The sequence below is a fragment of the Schistocerca serialis genome, chromosome 6, assembly GCF_023864345.2.
Source record: "Schistocerca serialis cubense isolate TAMUIC-IGC-003099 chromosome 6, iqSchSeri2.2, whole genome shotgun sequence".
NCBI classification, from domain to species: Eukaryota; Metazoa; Arthropoda; class Insecta; order Orthoptera; family Acrididae; genus Schistocerca; species Schistocerca serialis.
The window spans coordinates 315,624,380-315,643,280 of NC_064643.1; the positions used below are offsets into that span (position 1 = coordinate 315,624,380).

At 42.7% G+C, this 18,901-nt stretch overlaps 1 protein-coding gene across 1 annotated transcript in view; it reads right to left on the reverse strand.

The window, feature by feature from the left end:
* Positions 1 to 18,901, reverse strand: part of LOC126484845 (myosin-VIIa-like) — a 406,864-nt gene that overhangs the window by 141,485 nt on the left and 246,478 nt on the right. Inside the window, exon 24 of the mRNA XM_050108441.1 lies at positions 10,828 to 11,004. Within this exon, the coding sequence (XP_049964398.1) occupies positions 10,828 to 11,004 (177 nt within the window). The remainder of the gene's footprint in view (positions 1 to 10,827; positions 11,005 to 18,901) is intronic.

Consider the following 18,901-nt stretch of genomic DNA (forward strand, 5'->3'; position numbering starts at 1 on the left):
CCGAACCTGGAAGTCGTTAAAGTGTGCTGGGCGTCGTAGTGTGTGTGCTGGTCATGCAACAACAGGTAGGCCGGCGGTTTGCAGGAGGAATGGAGTGACGATGACGATGTCTCCGGTGGGCATGGCAAACACACGAAGCATGTCCTGGTCGACGTCGGGCGAGCGGGGAACACATTTCACCCGGTGGCCGGGAATGGTGGAGGTTCTGTCATGAGCACCAGATGAAGGGAAACACACGATGAACAGTGTGTCATTGCGTAGTATTTTAGAGATGTCATGGATTATGTCTGGGGATACAGGCACAAACACCTCGAGCGAGGGCACGTTCAAGAAAGGCGATGGGGGAGAGGTCGAAGGGCCCGGCGGCGAGGGCGTGATCGTAGGCAAGCTCAACGTGGGGAGCATGTGATCACTCGACGGAGTGCGTGGGACCGGAGTAGAGGGTGAGGTTGGAGAAGAGCTTGATGATTGGAGCTGGAAGTCACTCGACTGAGTGAGTAAGTCTAATGTGGAGGGAGTGGTCGGAGCGTCGCGAGCCATGACTGTGAGTGGCGTGGTCGTGGCCTGAAGGGGGGTAGAAGCGGGCTCGACATGAGCAGGCTTAAGTCTGTTGAAAGAGACTGTAACAGCTGAATCTTTTATCTGGATGTCATAGGTGTTGGCTGAGCTCTGGAGAACTGGGTACGGGCTGGTATGTGGGGGTTGGAGTGGAGCACGGACAGTGTCATCTCAGAGCATGATGTACTCGCAATTGTTCAGAGATTTTGGGACGTGAACCTTAGGGTGGGAATGGCTGGCGGGCAGTGGAATGTGGAGGCTGATGAAGTGGTGTCTGACGCGGTCCATGAAGGAAGGTAAGTCAGACTGAGGGAGAGAAGCGGAAGGGCTCACAAATTCGCCAGCGAGAACAATGTTCTGGCCATATACGAAATCGGCTACTGTGCCTTTGAGGTCTTCCTTATAGATCACATGAATGCCGAGTAGCACAAGGGGAAGGGCCTCCATCCAAAGAGAGTCGTGGCATCGAAGAGCCGCCTTGAAAGTGCAGTGCCAGCGCTCAACTAGCCCGTTACTTTGCTGGTGATATGCTGTGGTATGCATGTGCCGGGTGCCGGAAATGTTACAAATCTCGTTGAACAGGGCCGACTCAAATTGTCTGCCCTGATCAGTCGTGATGATAGCTGGACATCCAAAACGCGATACCCATGACTCAACGAAAGCTCGAACATCAGTTTCTGCTGTGATATTGGGGAGGGGGACAGCCTCGACCCAGCGAGTTGTTCGGTCGATAGACGAGAGAACATAACAAAAGCCGTAAGAGGGGGGGAGAGGGCTGACAGTGTCGATGTGAATGTGCTGGAAACGCCCAGGAGGGATCGAAAAGCCGCCGAGGGGGGTTGAAGTGTGCTTGTGTACTCTGCAGCGTTGGCACATGATGCAGGAGCGTGCCCATTGCTGGCAGTCCTTGTTGACATTTCTCCACACAAAGTGCTCCACTACGAGGTGGGCGGACACACAAACACCGGGGTGGGCTAAATTATGCAGTGCGTTGAAGACAGCTCGACGGAGCGTGGTTGGGATGAGGGGGCGTAACGTGCCCGTACTGTCGTCGCACCAGATCTCACCAGAAATGCCAGAGAAGGTGGTGCAGACGAAGTGTAGTGAAGAGGTAGAGTCCGAAATCAGGCTTTGTTTGTCCTCGTCAGCGGGTTGGAGGTTAGGCAGTTCAGAGAGGTCTAACAGTGAATGAACGGCGTCAACTTGTGAAAGGAAATCAGCAACTATATTGTCAGCACCCTTTATGTGTCTGACATCGGTGGTGAACTGAGATACGAAGTCCATGTATCCGAAACGGTGAGGAGGCGGGTCAGCTGGTGGGTTTGAAATGGCCGCAGCCAGGGATTTGTGGTCTGTTAAAAGTCAGAAAGGGCGTCCCTCAACGTTGGTCTTAAAATGCTTGATCACTTCGTAGACCATGAGAAACTCCCTGTCAAACACGGAATATTTCCGTTGTGCATTGGTGAGCTTGCGCGAGAAGAACTGCAGAGGTGAAGTTTGGCCATCGACTGTCTGGCTAAGGACAGTACCAACCGCAGTATCACTCACGTCTGTGGTGATGAAAAGCTGCACATTGGGATGAGGATGCGCGATGGTGCAGGCCTTGGCAAGAAGATTTTTGAGGGCAGTGAAAGAGTCAGTCATAGCAGGGGTCCATGGAATGGGCCGAGATCCAGAAGTCTTGGTGCCTGCCAAGGTGTCTGTCAGTGGAGCCTGAATCTCCACAGCCCGAGGTAGATGACGGTGATAATAATTAATCATCCCCAGAAAGCGCCGAAGCTCTTCGAATGACAAAGATCTGGGTAGGTTTAGTATTGTTTGTACTTTGTCAGGGGGCAGTGAAATGCCGTCGTCAGAGACCCGAAAACCAAGAAAAGTGACAGTGGGTTGATGTAGCTGCAATTTGTCCTGGTTGGTCTCGATGCCTGCTGCCACGAGAGTGTCCCTAACAGTTTGCACATGTTGAATGTTGTCCTCGATGGAGGAACTGAACACAACAATGTCATCAAGATACGCAAAGCAGAATTTTAGTCCGAATAGCACTTCATTGATGAAGCGTTGCCAGGTCTGGGTTGCATTTTTCAGACCGAAGGGCATGAATCGAAACTGAAATAACCCAACTGGGATGGTGATTGCTGTCTTCTCAATGTCTTCAGGACCATGGGGATCTGGTGGTAGGCCCATTTGCAATCAATGACATAGAACGTGGTCGCACCTGCGAGGGAAGTGGTAAGGTTGGCAATGTTGGGTATGGTGTAGGTGTCCATAATTGTTTGTATGTTTAGTCAACGGTAGTCTCTGCACATGCGCCAGGACCCATCTTTTTGTGTGTCATATGAATGGGCGTAGACCAGCTGCTGGCAGAGGGTTCAATGATGCTGGAGCTTAGGGGTTCAGAAATCTGCTTTTTAAGGTCGGAGAGGCACTCGGGACAAAGTCGACGTGGTTTATTGGAGATCGAGGGGCCTGCCGTGAGGCGAAGCTTGTGAACCGTGCCGTTGGTGATGACAGAAATGTTGCCGGTGGCACGGGAGGCGGTTTGTTTACAATGTGAGGCAGGCGGGGCAGGCGAGGTGAGGTCGTGGTGTTCGGAGCCACTCGGCAGATCCGACGGGAGCCGAGGCGGCAATATGTCCCAGGAGTCAATGTGACAAGATGGCCGCCGGCCCAAAGCAGTGGCACCATTGTCGGGTGTGCTCGCTAGAGCTCATGGAGCGTTAGTGAGTCCATTGTCTGAGGGCACGGCCTGTGGCAGCACGATTGCAGGAGAATCGCTAGGCGCGAGTGCACTGTTTGTGTTGTCAGTGGCGGTCACACTGCAGTGTGCAGGAGCTGAATTTGCATAGTCTGAGGTGCTGTCCATGAGGGGAGGGGTAGGAGCTGTCAGTACAGGAACATGTGACACTTGTCGCGCATGTGCACTCACGTCCGGCCGAGTGTCAAATGCTACCGTGTTGGTGGGTGTGGTCCTGTGGAACTGTCAGTACACATTATGGTAGACTTGATAGCACAGTTGTGAGGGGTAGCGGGAGGTAAGCACACGGAGGCTCGATTGCTGGGACTGCAAGCAGATTCGGCACACTTACTAACCTTGCTTTGTCCTTGCTGGTGTGTCTGTAATTCCTTTGCTGCATCGGATAGCTGGAGCCGAGTTTTGTGGAGCTGGAGGGAGAGCTCGAAGTTTTGTTTGTGTAGGCGAGCGACGTTTCCAAGCTCGACAAGGCACTTGTGCATTGTTTCTTGTAACATCGTCGACAGAGCTGAGCATGTATGGATGAGATGAGCCGGGACCAACGTGTCACGCGGGGGTTTGCTTGACAGAGCACAGGGGAAGTGAGTTTTGGATGGGTGATGAAACACGGTGTTTCACACTATGTCCAGTGAAAGTTTGTGGTGTCGCAAGAAGTCAATGCCTAGTATAGGTTCCTCAATATTGCACACTAAAAAAGTCCACTCGAGTTTGCAGTTTGGGGAGAGTGAGACGACGTAACATTGTAGTTTAGTAGAATTCACAGCTTGCAGTGAAGTATGATGAGGGTGGATGTTCAACGATACTAAGGATGTAGGCAGCAGCGAAACATCGGCGCCAGTGTCCACTAGGAAAAAGTATCCCGACGAAATGTCTTCAATATAAAGTCGTCCGTAATTATCCAATTGCTCCTGGACAGAATGGAGCACTGGGAGGTGCCTGTCATGTTGTACGCAGGAGGCGGCACCCGGACCTACCTGCAATTTGCATTTGGGTAGCAGCAGGGTGGTCTGCAGTTCCGCGCCTCACCAAACCGTGTGTGGAAGTAACAGTATGGGTAGTGTGGCTGCATTTCCTGCGGAAAGTTCGTTGCCAGAGGCAGTGGCTGAGGTTCAGTGGCCGCAGCCATTTCGTTTGCAGGAGGGGGCCTGACCGAGGGCAGAGCCAGTGACGTCCCAGCTGTTTGTATACTGCGTCCCGGAGAGAGCGGAACAGTCGGTACAGTGCGGCCCCAGCCGCATCCAGCCGCAGGATGAGGAGCCTGAACCTGAGACTTGGTAGGTAGGCAGTGGTTGGCGAAATAGAGCAGTGATGCATCATGTAGTTTGTCAGCAATTGTCATTCATTGTTCGACAGGTTTGGGAGACCTCTGAGCCAGAGCAAAGTGGATGTGGGGAGGTGATTTATCTGTCCAGATGACGAGGAGAGCTGTGTCAGAGAGTAGATCGTCACTGACCAGGGCCCATAGCCGTCTCCAAAGTTGTGAAGGTTTGTCATTGCGTAGTTGCTCGACATGGAGCGCTTGCCATATTGCTGTCTCAGTTGCGCGTGCAAGCCGACGTAGAACTGTCTTTTCGGCTAGAGTGTACTGGGTAGCTGAGTCCAGGGCATCAACCAGGTCAGCAATCAAGTCCTCCTGGTCGTGCAGGTGGGTGATAAGCCACAGAAATCTGGTTGATTCATCGAGTTTGAAATGGTCAAACACTTCGTCCACAATTTTGAACCAGGTTGTTGCCCTGTCGGGATTGAATGGCGGCAGCGCCGGTAAGTATTGTAGAACCTTCGGAAGAATAGGGTGAGTTGAATTCGTCAGGGCACTGCCTGAAACGAGCTGTTGTTGCTGCAGTATTCCAGGAGAGTGTGTCTCCAGGGTATGTGGCGACGACAGCTGGTTGGGTGGCAGCGTGAAGGTGACGCGTTGTGGTTGAGCGTGATCCATCACGACGCAGAAGGCCAGCGCGGGTGAGACACCGTAATGTGTCAATTGCGGTTGCGGAAGTTTGACACATTGTGGGTGTGTTCAAATTGACGTGTCGTGGAAGACTGACGTGGATAAAGCACTGAGATGTGCTGAGAATTGGAGCGGAAGTTCGACTGGAGCTGGCGCGGGGGCGACAGTTGAGGAAAAGTTCAAAGTTTTAAAAAACGTGCCAGTCCGCGGAAAACTCGACGTGCAATCAGAGTCAGCACCACCTGTTTTGCAGGGAGGCTGTGGAGGTGCGGACTGTCCAGAAGCACAGTGAGAAAAATGATGTGCAACATTGGGCAGAATGTGTGAATGTTCACTGTTCATAGTCACTTCACTCAAAACAGTGTGCAGATAAGGTGAATGTCGTGGCACAAACCACTGAGGCATAGCAGTAGGACGGAGATGGAGGTCAGGCACAGATAACAAGCCATTGTTCCTGTTGCAGGCCGAGGTACTGAAGCAGGAAGGCATGAGCTGATGCTGAACCGAGGCAGGTGCGGGCGTGGTTGGATGCTGAGGAGGGTGACCTGTGAACAAAGCAGTTCCGGCCACGTGGCAGGAATCCACATGGTACTGCATGGATTGCGGCATGGCAAACCATTGTCCTTGCGGTGGTAGGTTATCCAACGAAGCATTTGCAGAAATCGGCATTGATCCTCCACTGCACGGAAATCCGTAAGAGGTAAATGCACCGTCGATGAGGGAGGACACATGTGGCAGGAACAAAGGCATCTGATAGCCAGAGTCATGCACACTTCTAACCTCACTTATTGTTGCAGGCACGAAAACATCCAGTGAAATCGGCGTAATTGGCAAATGAGAGGCATCGTGTTGCAGTCCTGGCGGGAGTACATCGCCCGCAACATGATGCATGTTGATCACAAAATCCGGCATTAGGCATTGGGCCAAAGCCATTGTTTGAATGTTGTGTTGATATAATACACGCGAAAATAACTGATGCGGAGGCTGCGGACACAGTAAAACAGCGAAAACGGAGGACATTACAACTCAGGGTCACCAGTGAGGTGGATGCTCGGGTGAGATACACCAAGCAACACCTTATAATCAGGAGTTCATTTATTCACCTCTTTACACAAGTAAGGCTTACAACAAACTGGATGGTGGAACTACACAGAGATAATGTTTTGCTTAGTTCAGAGATGATGCCCAGATTGATACTGGTGTCGACCTCATCGGCACCACAATCCCAATACACTGCTACTCAGCTTATAAGGGGTTTAAATTTTAGCAAGTCAAAGAACAAGGGATAAGCAAAATGATTCTACAGCTAAAAAACAAACACTCAACTGTTAGGATTGTCTTTCCAGCACAGTAATTACAAAATTGCACAAATGCTGTGGTTAAACCAATTACACATCTCATCAGTCGTAGTATCAAGGAAGGTATGTTTCCTAATGAACTGAAAATGGGCATTGTCAGACCAATACAAAAAGAGATCAAAGAAGAAAGCATCAAACCACAGAATAATGTCACTGATTCCTACATTTAGTAAGATTTTTGAATCAGTGATGCTAGCACAGTTTAGTATCTTTTTCACTAAAGTCAGTCTCTTGACAGAAACCAACATGGATTTTGTAATGATCACACCACCCGAGCATACTGTAGGCATATTTTTAGATCTCACAAAGGCTTTCAATCTGGTCATCCATGCACTTCTCTTGCAGAAACTGAGGAAATACAATATCACACACATATCTCTTGAACTCCTATCTACTTACCTAAAAAATTGTGAACAATGCTCAGATACAAATTATCAAAATGTGATAAAAAAATTAACATTTGAGGGAATGAAATATCACACATATATCTCTTGAACTCCTATCTACTCACCTAAAAAAATTGTGAACAATGCTCAAACATAAATTGTCAAAATGGGGTGAGAAAAATCAACATTCAGTCTGTTACTAAAACAGAAATGCAGAGTGTACTGCAGGGGTCAATATTGGGACAATTTCTTTTTCTTGTGTACCAGTATGTAAATGATATTATACATCCTTCTGATCCCTGTATAATTGCTAATGCTGATGACATTTCTCTACTATTTTATGGTGACAATGAGGATGATATAACATATTTTTTTACACATGGGATATCTGAAGTACCATAAGCTTAGGCCTATACCATAGTTACCGGTGTTCAAATCAGACAACTCATGTCACAGATGTGTAGGAAGTATTTGTGGCAATTCACATACAGACAATGAAGACAGTAATTTCATTGGTCTGCATTTGGATGGGAAAACCACGCTAACTACATATGCAGGAAAATAAGCAGGACATTTTAATTGCTTAGCCAACTGTCCAAAACTGTATGTAATAAAATTCTAAACACAATATACTATGGGAAGAGAATATGTCACTGAGACCCAGGATCTGAGTTGGGGGACTTATGTTAGTACCTGGGAAAAAGCAAGTGAAAGGAAAAAATGAAGTACAAATTCTTACAAAATAAAATTCAAAACTATTGGAAAATTTTGCTTATTAATCACCAAATATAGTGATACTATCACCTGTAATAAGTACCAATGATGTACAATGTTCTTAACTGAGAGAACATAGTTTTATGAGACATGTCCATGTTATTTTGGTGCTATGCAGGTAACATTCAGGTACAAGTAAGTACTTTCTCTACACAAATTTTTAATATTTCTTGCCATTATCTAGTACATGACAAAAATGGCAAACTACAGGTACAACTTCACTAGAAGCATCTATAAAGTAGAGCCATCTGGGATTTTTAGTTGCAAGGAGAATAGCAATGAATGGCAAAATATTTTTGATATCTTATGACATATATTTCTGGGCACACTTTACATTTCATGTTATAGCTTTCTTCAAACCGATACTGAACTTATTTAGTAGTCTATGTGAAGTGACAGGGAAGGAAGCAAGTTCAGTTTGTGAAGACATAATTCTTTTTCATCTGGATGGGGGGAGTGGGAAGGGGGGAGGCAACAGCTTATCTCCACTACCCCTTATAGGTGGTATGCCGCTGTGCAGGTGAGTGGTAACCACGTATGTGTTAGCCCATTAGAGATCAGAAAAAGCAAAGAAGGTTTAAGTTTCATTTTTCATTGAATTTTTATTAGAAGTGGAACATGAGTCCAGTTATCGCAGTATTGCCAGTTCTGTGTTAATTGGATTCATGTTCCATTTCTAATGAAAATTTCAATAAAAAGTTAAACTTAAACCTTCTTTACTTTCTCTGAGCTGTGTTACTCCTGACTATGGATCTTCCACCTTTGCCAACTTACTCACCACATAGAGGTCACAATGATAACATTACATCAACTTAATTATTTTTGAGATTATAGCAATTATCAACTAAAAAAGACAAATGAAAATTATTTTTCCTGTAGTCAGCCCATTAATTGAATTAATATAATATCTCACACCCTCTCCCCAAAAAATTGTTACCTCCCTGTTACACATTTCATACGGTTTTTTTTTTTTCAGAAAAAGTAAAAGGAATGTAATGAACAAATCATGAAGGGATTATAAACAAAAGAACAAAATAAGTCATCTTGGTAAGAATTTTAATAAGTAGAGCCTGGGAACCTAGATGGAGACATACCATGCTTGACAACTTTCGCCACACCAATATGAGGCCACAAGCATAAAGAAACCATTGATCTCAAGCTGACTGATTGTGAATTGAGGGTAAAAATGTGACGCAGTCACATACCATTTATAAGCAGAAAGCCCCTACTACAGTTTGAGAGTTTCTGCCAGCAGATGAGCCTCAGGTGTCGGGTCAGCCGAAAGCAGAAAATAATGTGATTGTGCACTAAGAAGGACTTGCATTCTTACCTGTACGTATCTCTGGACTTTGGTAGTTAGTCTATCATGGCTTACATGTACCTATGACTCAAAGTCACTTACGTGTAATGGAAGCTGAGTGTTCGATTTGAGCAATAAGAAACAGGCTTCTTTTCATGATTCAAGTCAAAGTGATAGGCCAGGCAGGTTATTTGTTCTGGTAATATGACTGTCTAGTAAGCCTCATCTATGTTCTATGCTCATTGAAATTATGACCCAGTGTCTGTGCTCTTTGACATGTTCATGTAAACTCAGGAAGAAGCAATAAAATCAAATCAAGGTCCCAATGCAGAAGCTTGTTTCTTCATTCCTGCCTCCCTAGCCTGATACCCAAGTCTTTCTGTACTGTCTCCAACCATAGAGACCTGATAAACCTCAGCTAGACCCTGTCACCAACTTACTCCCTTGCAGAAAGCCACTCGTGCCAAAGAGTTGGTAGACCTGAAAAATCCCACATCACATCCTGTTCAACTGAGGGTTCACATAAGTATGTTACTACCCCTGTCAGGTGATGACAGGAAGGTAAGGGTTGAACATCCTACTGATGACAAGATCATTACAGAAAAGTAACCTTCTTGGCAGTTGTTTTAATTGATTTACGGAACTCATGGAGAATCTTGATGTGAATGGTTAATTTTCAGATTACTAATGTAAATTCAGATATAAAATGACATTGATTAAAGTTATACTTCATGAATAACATACACAGGCATTTCATTCTTCTAATACTCTTACAAATTAACTGACATGTTCATTAATCCACTGTTCTAATTTTACAGTCCAAAAAGTAATGAGTCATCATTAGCAACTGTAGTCATCATAATAAGGATCATTAATACTGGCAGTAAAACTGAACATGCATCACTGTATAAGTGATATCCATCATTCATGGAATTGTCATAATTAGTGAACACCAATATGAAAGAAATGAACTACCATATCAGAAGCCAGACACCTCAATGTAGACAGGCACAGAAAAACAACAATCCTATCCTGGGTCCACAAAGAATCACAATGATAATAATGAGTAGAAAATTTGTCTTAAATTGAATAATATTTTAACAAGAATGAGGAAATGCAACAACTCACCTATAGCCATAATGCCCCCTTCCCCGTTTCGTGATCTCTGTCATCCTTTTATTCCTCATTTTGCTGCTATTATGTCTCCAACTCTCCTCTCCTGCGTTATTTCCCCACTCCCACTTTCTCTCATACATCTTATCCCCTCCCATTTGACACGCACCCTCCTCTCCCATGCAACTTCCTCATATCCAACACCTTTCATAACAATTCACTGTGATCACAGTCACATTTGGGTGTACGTAATATTGTGTGTGTGTGAGGGAGGGGGGGGGGGGGGGGGGGGGGGATTTGGTGAAAACTACAAAAGGAGTAAAAATCTTCTTTAAGTTTCAATAAAAGACATTTTATATGTACTATCAAACAACTGCTACACATTTTATTGCAGCTCTTTGGTGGTCTGTATAAAAATCTCTGCAAAATAAGTGATAGTTTGAAAGCTAGTAAAAGTATGAGCAATTACAATGCACCTATGCACCACACACCAATCAGCTACAAGTGTTTGGTTAACTTTCCTAGTTTTTGTTTATCGTTTCCATCCTGAAATTTTCATTATTGTAATACAGTAACATACTTCACTTAAAAAAAGTGCAGAACTAATATATACACACAGAATCAAGCCTAGAACATACCTTCTGATAAGCATCCAAAACAAGCCTTCCCCAGCGAGGGAGTATATTATCAGGGTCAATCTTCCAAATGTGAGATGGTATGTAATTGGGTAACTGTGTGGACAGAATTCTTTCATCCATATTTGTTCCATACTCAATATAATACTGTTGAGCTGCCATCATTGCTATATCACTTTCCTGCAGAAAAGATAATTAAAATTTTGAAGAAAATTATTATCATTGATCATAATGCAATTTAAAGTTTTCTTTCACAGAACCTTCAACTTTCCAGTTGATGTCACATTAGGGACAGAAGTCACTAGTTATTAAACTTATCATTTATTCACTTCGTCTATCTCTTTTTTAAAAAAAGTCTAGTGACTGATTGTCAGATAAACAAGATTGAATATGTTTCCAATCTAGTTTATATGCCAATTAACTGGTCAACTACATGGCGAATTTTTAGATCATCATATATACACTATATGAGAAAAAGTCGACAAGTAAAACTGAAATTTCAAGAAGTTTCAATATACTTACAAATTATACACCAATTATAAATCACATACTGCGTAAAACCCAAGGTTCATCAACTACTGTACTGAACATAAATATTAATTTTGTAATTGAAAAAAGGAAATTTAACCTATATAGATGGTTTTAATTTATGAAGATGTTATTGTTAATCAGTGCTGTTTTTCTGGGGGAACACTGGGGGGATGTGTACTACTGAACTTTTTTATCGACAAAGTAATTTTTTTACAATGTTGAGAACTTGGAAGAGTGCCAAAGATTTATTTCACGGATGTAAATTTTTTGTTCCATTTTTTCGTGCTGGTAATTGCAATACGAACGATACCAGTGCAGTTTTGGGTGGGAAAATCGATGTCATTGACTGTTTCAAGCATTTCAAAGCTGTGGCAACCATTCTCGACAATCACATCGCTGGCAGCCAGTTCTCCAAGAATGTAGTGCCCTCGCCCGCTAATAGTGGGTAATGGTAGTGCTAAACGGATATGCATACACCTTAAATCGCATGCTTCATTTGAGGAGATGTAAACTGAAGTGTTTGATATCACGTTCTCTCGTATGTTTGTGTGTTTCCCGATATCGCCTGCTTCATTCGAGCTGTAGTAAAGTCAGCTGAAGAGTCCTATACTTTTTTTTTATTTTTATTTTTTAGTTCGATATGTTGATGACGTTATGGCTAAAAGCAGATGGGTGGTATCCTATGCTTCAGTTATAACTAATTTTCACTGCATTATATCCCATGTCAGAGTACCCTCAAACTTCTTTTTAGAAAAAAAGCACTGTTGTTAATGTAATGGGCAAGTATCAACTCAAACTAAAAGTATTCAGAAGTATTCAGTGCACAAAAAAGTGGAGCACAGATGACACGTAGCATGCAGGTTCATCATTACACCTGTTTCACATACCTCCTTGAGGAACAATACAATTTAGTAATATTCTCACAATACAAATACAACCCCCTCCTTTTGTTTCAGAAATGTAACACATTCCAGTCACATTAATGTGACCCCCACCCTTGTTCACTGTCATGTCATATGGCAGCACTAGCTTTGGAGGGTATGTAAAATGTGCTGGAAAACAGTGCAGTCATTGTCGTAAATCGGAAACAGCGATTTATATGACATCCAACAGGGCATGATCATTGGATTTTGGGCCAAGGTTGGAACAATTTCCAAAATGGCTAAGTTTATAAACTGTTCATGTGCTGCCACAGTTAAAGTACAACAATGAAAATAATGTGATTTTGACAATCAAATTTAATTTGATAGATGAAAAGTCTACTCACCAAGCAGCGACAGGAGAACACACACATAAAAAAGGTTTTACTTATGCAAATGCTAGGAGCCAGTGGGTCCTTCTGCTGGCAGAAGGGTTGAAGGGGAAGGAAGATGGATGAAGGAACAGGACTGGAGAGCTTTAAGGAAAGAGTGGAGCTCTGAAAAGTTACCCAGAATCCTGGGTCAGGGAAACTTACCAGATGAGATGAGAAGGAAAATATGGTTAAAGTATACTCTATGTGGCAAAATGGTACTATCCAAAACCAGCACCATGGCAACTGTAATGTACCATGGGCCATAGATTACAGAGGTGAACAATGGTTGCAGAGATGTGTACAGGTGAAGAGATGTGCAACTGTCGAGCAACTGATTACCCAGATGAACCAAGGAACTACCAACAGTGTCTCCTCAATGACCATTCAGCAAATGTTGCTGCATGTGGGCCTCCACAGCAGGTGCTTGGTTCATGCACCCATGCTGACTCCTGTTCATTGGCAAAGATGGCTGGAATTTGCACAGCAATACTGCAAATGGACTTGCACTGAGTTTCAATGGGTGGCCTTTTCAGATGAATCATGTTTCATGCTCCACTGAATTGAAAGCAAATACACTGCAACAATCATCAGAACAGTCTGGACTTAAGGAGGGAATGTTATGGTCTGGAGAATGATTTCTCAGCACTCCCTGGGGGATCTTGTCATTCTCAAAGGTACAATGGATCAACACAAGTATGCATCTATCCTTGGGGACCACATCCACCACTATACGCAGTTTGTTTCTCCTCGGCACAATGATGTCTAATAGCAGGACAATGCACTGTACCACACAGCTCACAGTGTATGTGGATGGTTTGAAGAGCACTAGGATTAGTTTACCTTGCACTCCTGGCCACCAAACTTCCCAGATTTCAACTCAATTGAGAATCTGTGAGACCACCTCAATCAGGCTGTTTGTGTGATGGATCTACAACCGAGAAACCTAGTGCAGCTGGTTACAGCACTGGAGTTGGCATGCCTGTTGGTACCTTTCACAACCTCACTGTCTCTTCCTGCATGTAGTGCAGTGGTCCATGCTGCAAATGCTGGTTAATCAGGCTTTTTTGACAGGCGGTCACATTAAGGTGACCAGATAGTGTATGATAAACATTGGTCTACATCTAAATCTACATCTACACTCTGTAAATCACCATGGGTTGTCTGGAAGAGAGTACATGGTAGTGTACCAGTCATTGTGGTTTCTTCCCGTCCCATTCAAGTATGGAGTGTGTGAAGAATATTTGAAGCCTCTGTGCATGCAGTAATTATTCTAATCTTATCCTCACAATCTCTGTGTGAGCAATACAGGGGGTTGCAGTGTATCCCTATAGTAATCATTTTAAGCATGGTTCTTGAAAATTTGTTAATAGACTTTCTCAGGATAGATTATGGCTTTCTTCAAGTGTTTGCCAGTTCAGTTCCTTCAGTATATTTGTGACACTCTCCCATGGATTAAACAAACCAGTGACCATTCGTGTTGCTCTTCTTTGTATATGTTCAATATCCTCTGTTAATCCTATCTGGCATGGGTCCCACACACATGACCAAAATTCTAGGATGGGCCACATGAGTGATTTGCAAGCAATCTCTTTTGTGGACTGATTGCATTTTCCCAGTATTCTACCAATAAATCGAAGTCTACCACCTGCTTTACCCACGACTGAACCTATGTGGTCATTCCATTTCATATCCCTACAAAATGCTCCACCCAGATATTTGTATGAGTTGGCCAATTCTAATTATAGTCGTTGGATACTACATTTTTTCATTTTGTGAAATGTAAAAGTTTATGTTTCTGAACATTTAGAGCAAGTTGCCAATTTCTGTACCATGTTGAAATCTTATTAAGATATGACTGAATTTTTATGCAGCTTCTCTCAGATAGTACTTCATTGTAGATAAATGCATCATTTCAAAAAGCCTGATTTTACTATTAATACTGTCTGCAACATCACTGATGTACAACGTGAACAGCATGGGTCCCAACACCCTTTCCTTTGGTGCGCCTGAAGTTACTTCTAAATCTGATGATGACTCATACAAGATAACATGCTGTGTCCTCACTACCAAAAAGTTATCTTAACCAGTCACAAATTTCACTTGGTCCCCCATATGATTATATTTTGACAATAAGTGTAGGTGTGTTACTGAGTCAAATAAACACTGCTTCTACCTGGTTGCCTTGATCCAAAGCTTCCAGTATGTCCTGTGAGAAAAGTGCGAGTTAGGTTTTACGTAATCGATGTTTTCAAAATCCATGCTGGCTGGCATTGAGGAGACCAGTCTGTTCCAGATACCCCATTAAGTTTGAGCTCGGAATACATTCTAAGATTCTGCAACAAACTGATGTCGAGGATATTGGACTACAGTTTTGTGGATCAATTCTACTACCCTTCTTGTAAACAGGTGTGACCTGTGCCTTCTTCCAAGAACTAGGCATGGTTTTTTGTTTGAGGATCTAAGATAGATGGTGATGGGTGAACACATCTGCAAACTTAGTATAGCATCTGACATGGATTCCATTGGGGCCTGGAGCTTTGTTCAATTTTAATGAGTCCAGAATTTTAACAATTTCAGCTGTTTCTCACCACTGCTGACATTAATACATATTTCAGTCATCTTTTCAGTGGTACAAGGAAGAAATTGGGGCACTTCTCCTCAGTTTTCCTTTGTTAAGGAACATTTGAAAATGAAGTTAAGTATTTCAGCTTTTGCTTTACTACCCTCATTTTCAGTTCCTGTCTCACTCACTAGGGACTGAACACTTACTTTGGTGCCACTAACAGCCTTTACATATGACCAGAGTTTCTTTTGGTTTTGTGAAATATCATTTGATAATAGTCTACTATGGTAATCACTGCATTGCTCTCTTGATAGCAAAACACATTTCATTTAACATCTCTCTATCTAAAGCCCTACAGTTTGTTTTACACTTATTATGCAGTAATCCCTGTCTATTTAGCAGTTTTGTTAGAGTGACTGTATACCATAGACGTTCACTCTCATTATGAACTGTTCTACTGGGTACATATCTAACCATTGCGTGGTTGCATGGTCAACTATTCTTACTTGAGCCTGAGTTCCTCTACTTGCTCCTAACCTGTGCTGAAAGCTTCAAGGTCCTCACTGAGATATGACATTACTGATTTTTTTTATCTAATTTATTGAACAAAAATATATTTCTGCTTGTTTTAGTTGTCCTTTGTACCTTGGTAATCATTGTTGCCAGAACCACATCATGGTCACTGGTACCAGTTTCGAAGTGGGCATCCTCAGAGAGGTCAGGTCTATTTGTCGCCATTAGATCCAATATATTTTCATCATGAATGGGATTTCTAACTACCTGTTCTAGGTAGTTTGCAGATATGACATTTATTAAAGTTTCACAGGATGTCTTACCATGCCCACCATTAACAAAATTGTAATTTTCTCAATGAATTGTTGATAATCAAAGTCTCCAACATTGATTACAGTACGATTTGGGAAAGTACATAAAGTGAACTGAGGTTTCTCTGAAGTTTTCAGTTACATCATAAGATGAGTCTGGTGGGCAATAGAAGGATTCAATAATCATTTTATGCCCACCCCTGATACTATATCTTGCCGAACAATCTCACATGTAGCTTCAATTTTTATCTTGGTGGATTTCAATTTTTTTTCTACTGCGACAAATACACTGCCTCCATTTCCCCATTGTCCTTTCCTTTCAATATGCAATTAAATTTTTCCCAAAAATCTCATTGCTATCAATTTTAGGTTTCAACCATCATCAGAAGACCACTGTGATATTGTTATTTCATTTTTCAGTGGAAAATTGTGAAGAGAATAAATTTCTAGCTACCATAAAGTAAAGCTTCTAGGTACAGCTGCAGGTACATTTGTGTAAACATGAAAACTGTAAAATTATGAGAGTGAATTGCTGACCAGTATTTTTAATCTTCCCCAACCTATGTTCCTCTTCTCCCTATGGAAAGAACTAATATCTCTGAAAGCTATGATCATGCCAATGAATTTTATACGTGTCTATTGGTAGTACGGTTATAATAGAGGGAAACATTCCACGTAGAAAAAATATATCTAAAAACAAAGATGATGTGACCCACCAAATGAAAGTGCTGGCAGGTCGACAGACACACAAACAAACACAAACATACACACAAAATTCAAGCTTTTGCAACAAACTGTTGCCTCATCAGGAAAGAGGGAAGGAGAGGGAAAGACGAAAGGATGTGGGTTTTAAGGGAGAGGGTAAGGAGTCATTCCAATCCCGGGAGCGGAAAGACTTACCTTAGGGGGAAAAAAGGACGGGTATACACTCGCGCGCACACACACACATATCCATCCACACATATACAGACACCTTGCAATGAGAGGTGGTTGAGGTTTGCTGGAAAGGTTGTGAAGGGTGAGTGAGTTGCCTTTCCGGAGGTGGGAAACCAGGAGATTGGATAGTTTTTTGAGGTGAAGGGTGGCATGCTGTTCTAATTTGCGGTTGGCCTGTAGGAGGATGCTCTGAATAGCCGGTGTGGATGTGGGAGAGGAAAGATTGAGGACTTTTATTAAGGATAGGAGTTGACGGGTGTGTTCATTGGCTGAGTTGATGTGTAGGTGAAGGATTAGGTGGGTGAGGGCAATGGATTGTTCAGTTTGGAACTGGTATAGGGACTGATGGAAAGAAGGGTTGCAGCCAGAGATGGGAACTTTAAGTGTGAGGCATTTGGGGGTTATGCCAAATGTCAGACAAGCCTGAGAAAATAAAATATGCGAGCGTAATCTGGCTAGGGTGAAGGCATGTTTGCAGAGGGAATGTAAATAAAACTTAATGGGGTCATTGTGGGGGTGTTGTGAGGGTGACATGGTATTAGAAGGTGGAAAGTGTAACATGAAGTTGAAATGAAAATGAAAGATGAAAATATATGGGGAGAGATAAGGGTGAACTAGAAAGTAACTGGAGATCTGGTATGAAAAAGGCGAAAAAGTGTTGGTTAAGTTGATCCTGTGGTGAACTTGGGTTGGTAGACAGCAATGTGCATGAAGGTTAGGTGGTTGTGTTGCCGCTAAAACACGTTAAAGGACGGAGAAATTCGGGAAAATTTCGAAAAAACGTGTAAATGTATTAAAAGGAGTGGTGTTGTGGTGAAAGATTACGAAAATGGGGTTAACAATTGTCTGACGAAGAAATAATGACGTTAAAACCTGTGGGGAGCGGCTAAAAATGATCAGTGATGTGCGAAAAACGGAAGTGGAAATAAATTGAAAGTTATTAGAACTAGCCGAAATGGTTTTTTAATACGTGAAAGCAGCTGTTATTGAACTAGAAACGGTGGATTTTATAGCAGCGGTAGTGTTGAAAGCGGAAAATAAAATTTTTTTTGGTTATGGTTTGGAAGTGGGTTACGTATTATTGAGTATATATAGGCGGGATAAAATTGTGTTACGGTAAAAAGGGGAAGGTGAATACAAAGTGAGACTACTGGTAAAAACAGAAAGAGAAAATAAAGAAAAAATAAGACGACAGGAAAGATTTCGAAATGCAACAGCGACAATAACAAACGTAATTGTTGGGTTCAAATTAATGATATGGTTATAATAGAGGGAAACATTCCACGTGTCTGTATATGTGTCGATGGATATGTGTGTGTGTGCGCGAGTGTATACCCGTCCTTTTTTCCCCCTAAGGTAAGTCTTTCCGCTCCCGGGATTGGAATGACTCCTTACCCTCTCCCTTAAAACCCACATCCTTTCGTCTTTCCCTCTCCTTCCCTCTTTCCTGATGAGGCAACAGTTTGTTGCAAAAGCTTGAATTTTGTGTGTATGTTTGTGTTTGTTTGTGTGTCTGTCGACCTGCCAGCACTTTCATTTGGTGGGTCACATTATCTTTGATTTTAGATCTATTGGTAGTACTAAATATTTCAACTTCAGAAGGTAAATAATTGCCCATAATCTTGTTTCATAATTTCATAATATTTGTTCAAAATCAGATAAATCTCTCTCTTTGCTTAGCTGATCACTCTTCAACACTCCTGCTTTATATCATACAGTGGGCTATCTTCATTTATCTTCTACCTTGCACTCTCTACAATTTGACATGTAATTACCTGACATATAAAGATTATCTCAACAAACTGAAAATAAAGAAAGATAGCTAAACCTTCAATCGACCAAAGATGTTAAACATGAATGAAGTACGTATAGCAGTAACATTTCCCAATTCTGTAAGTAAACAACAGGTCAATTGATGCAACTATTAGT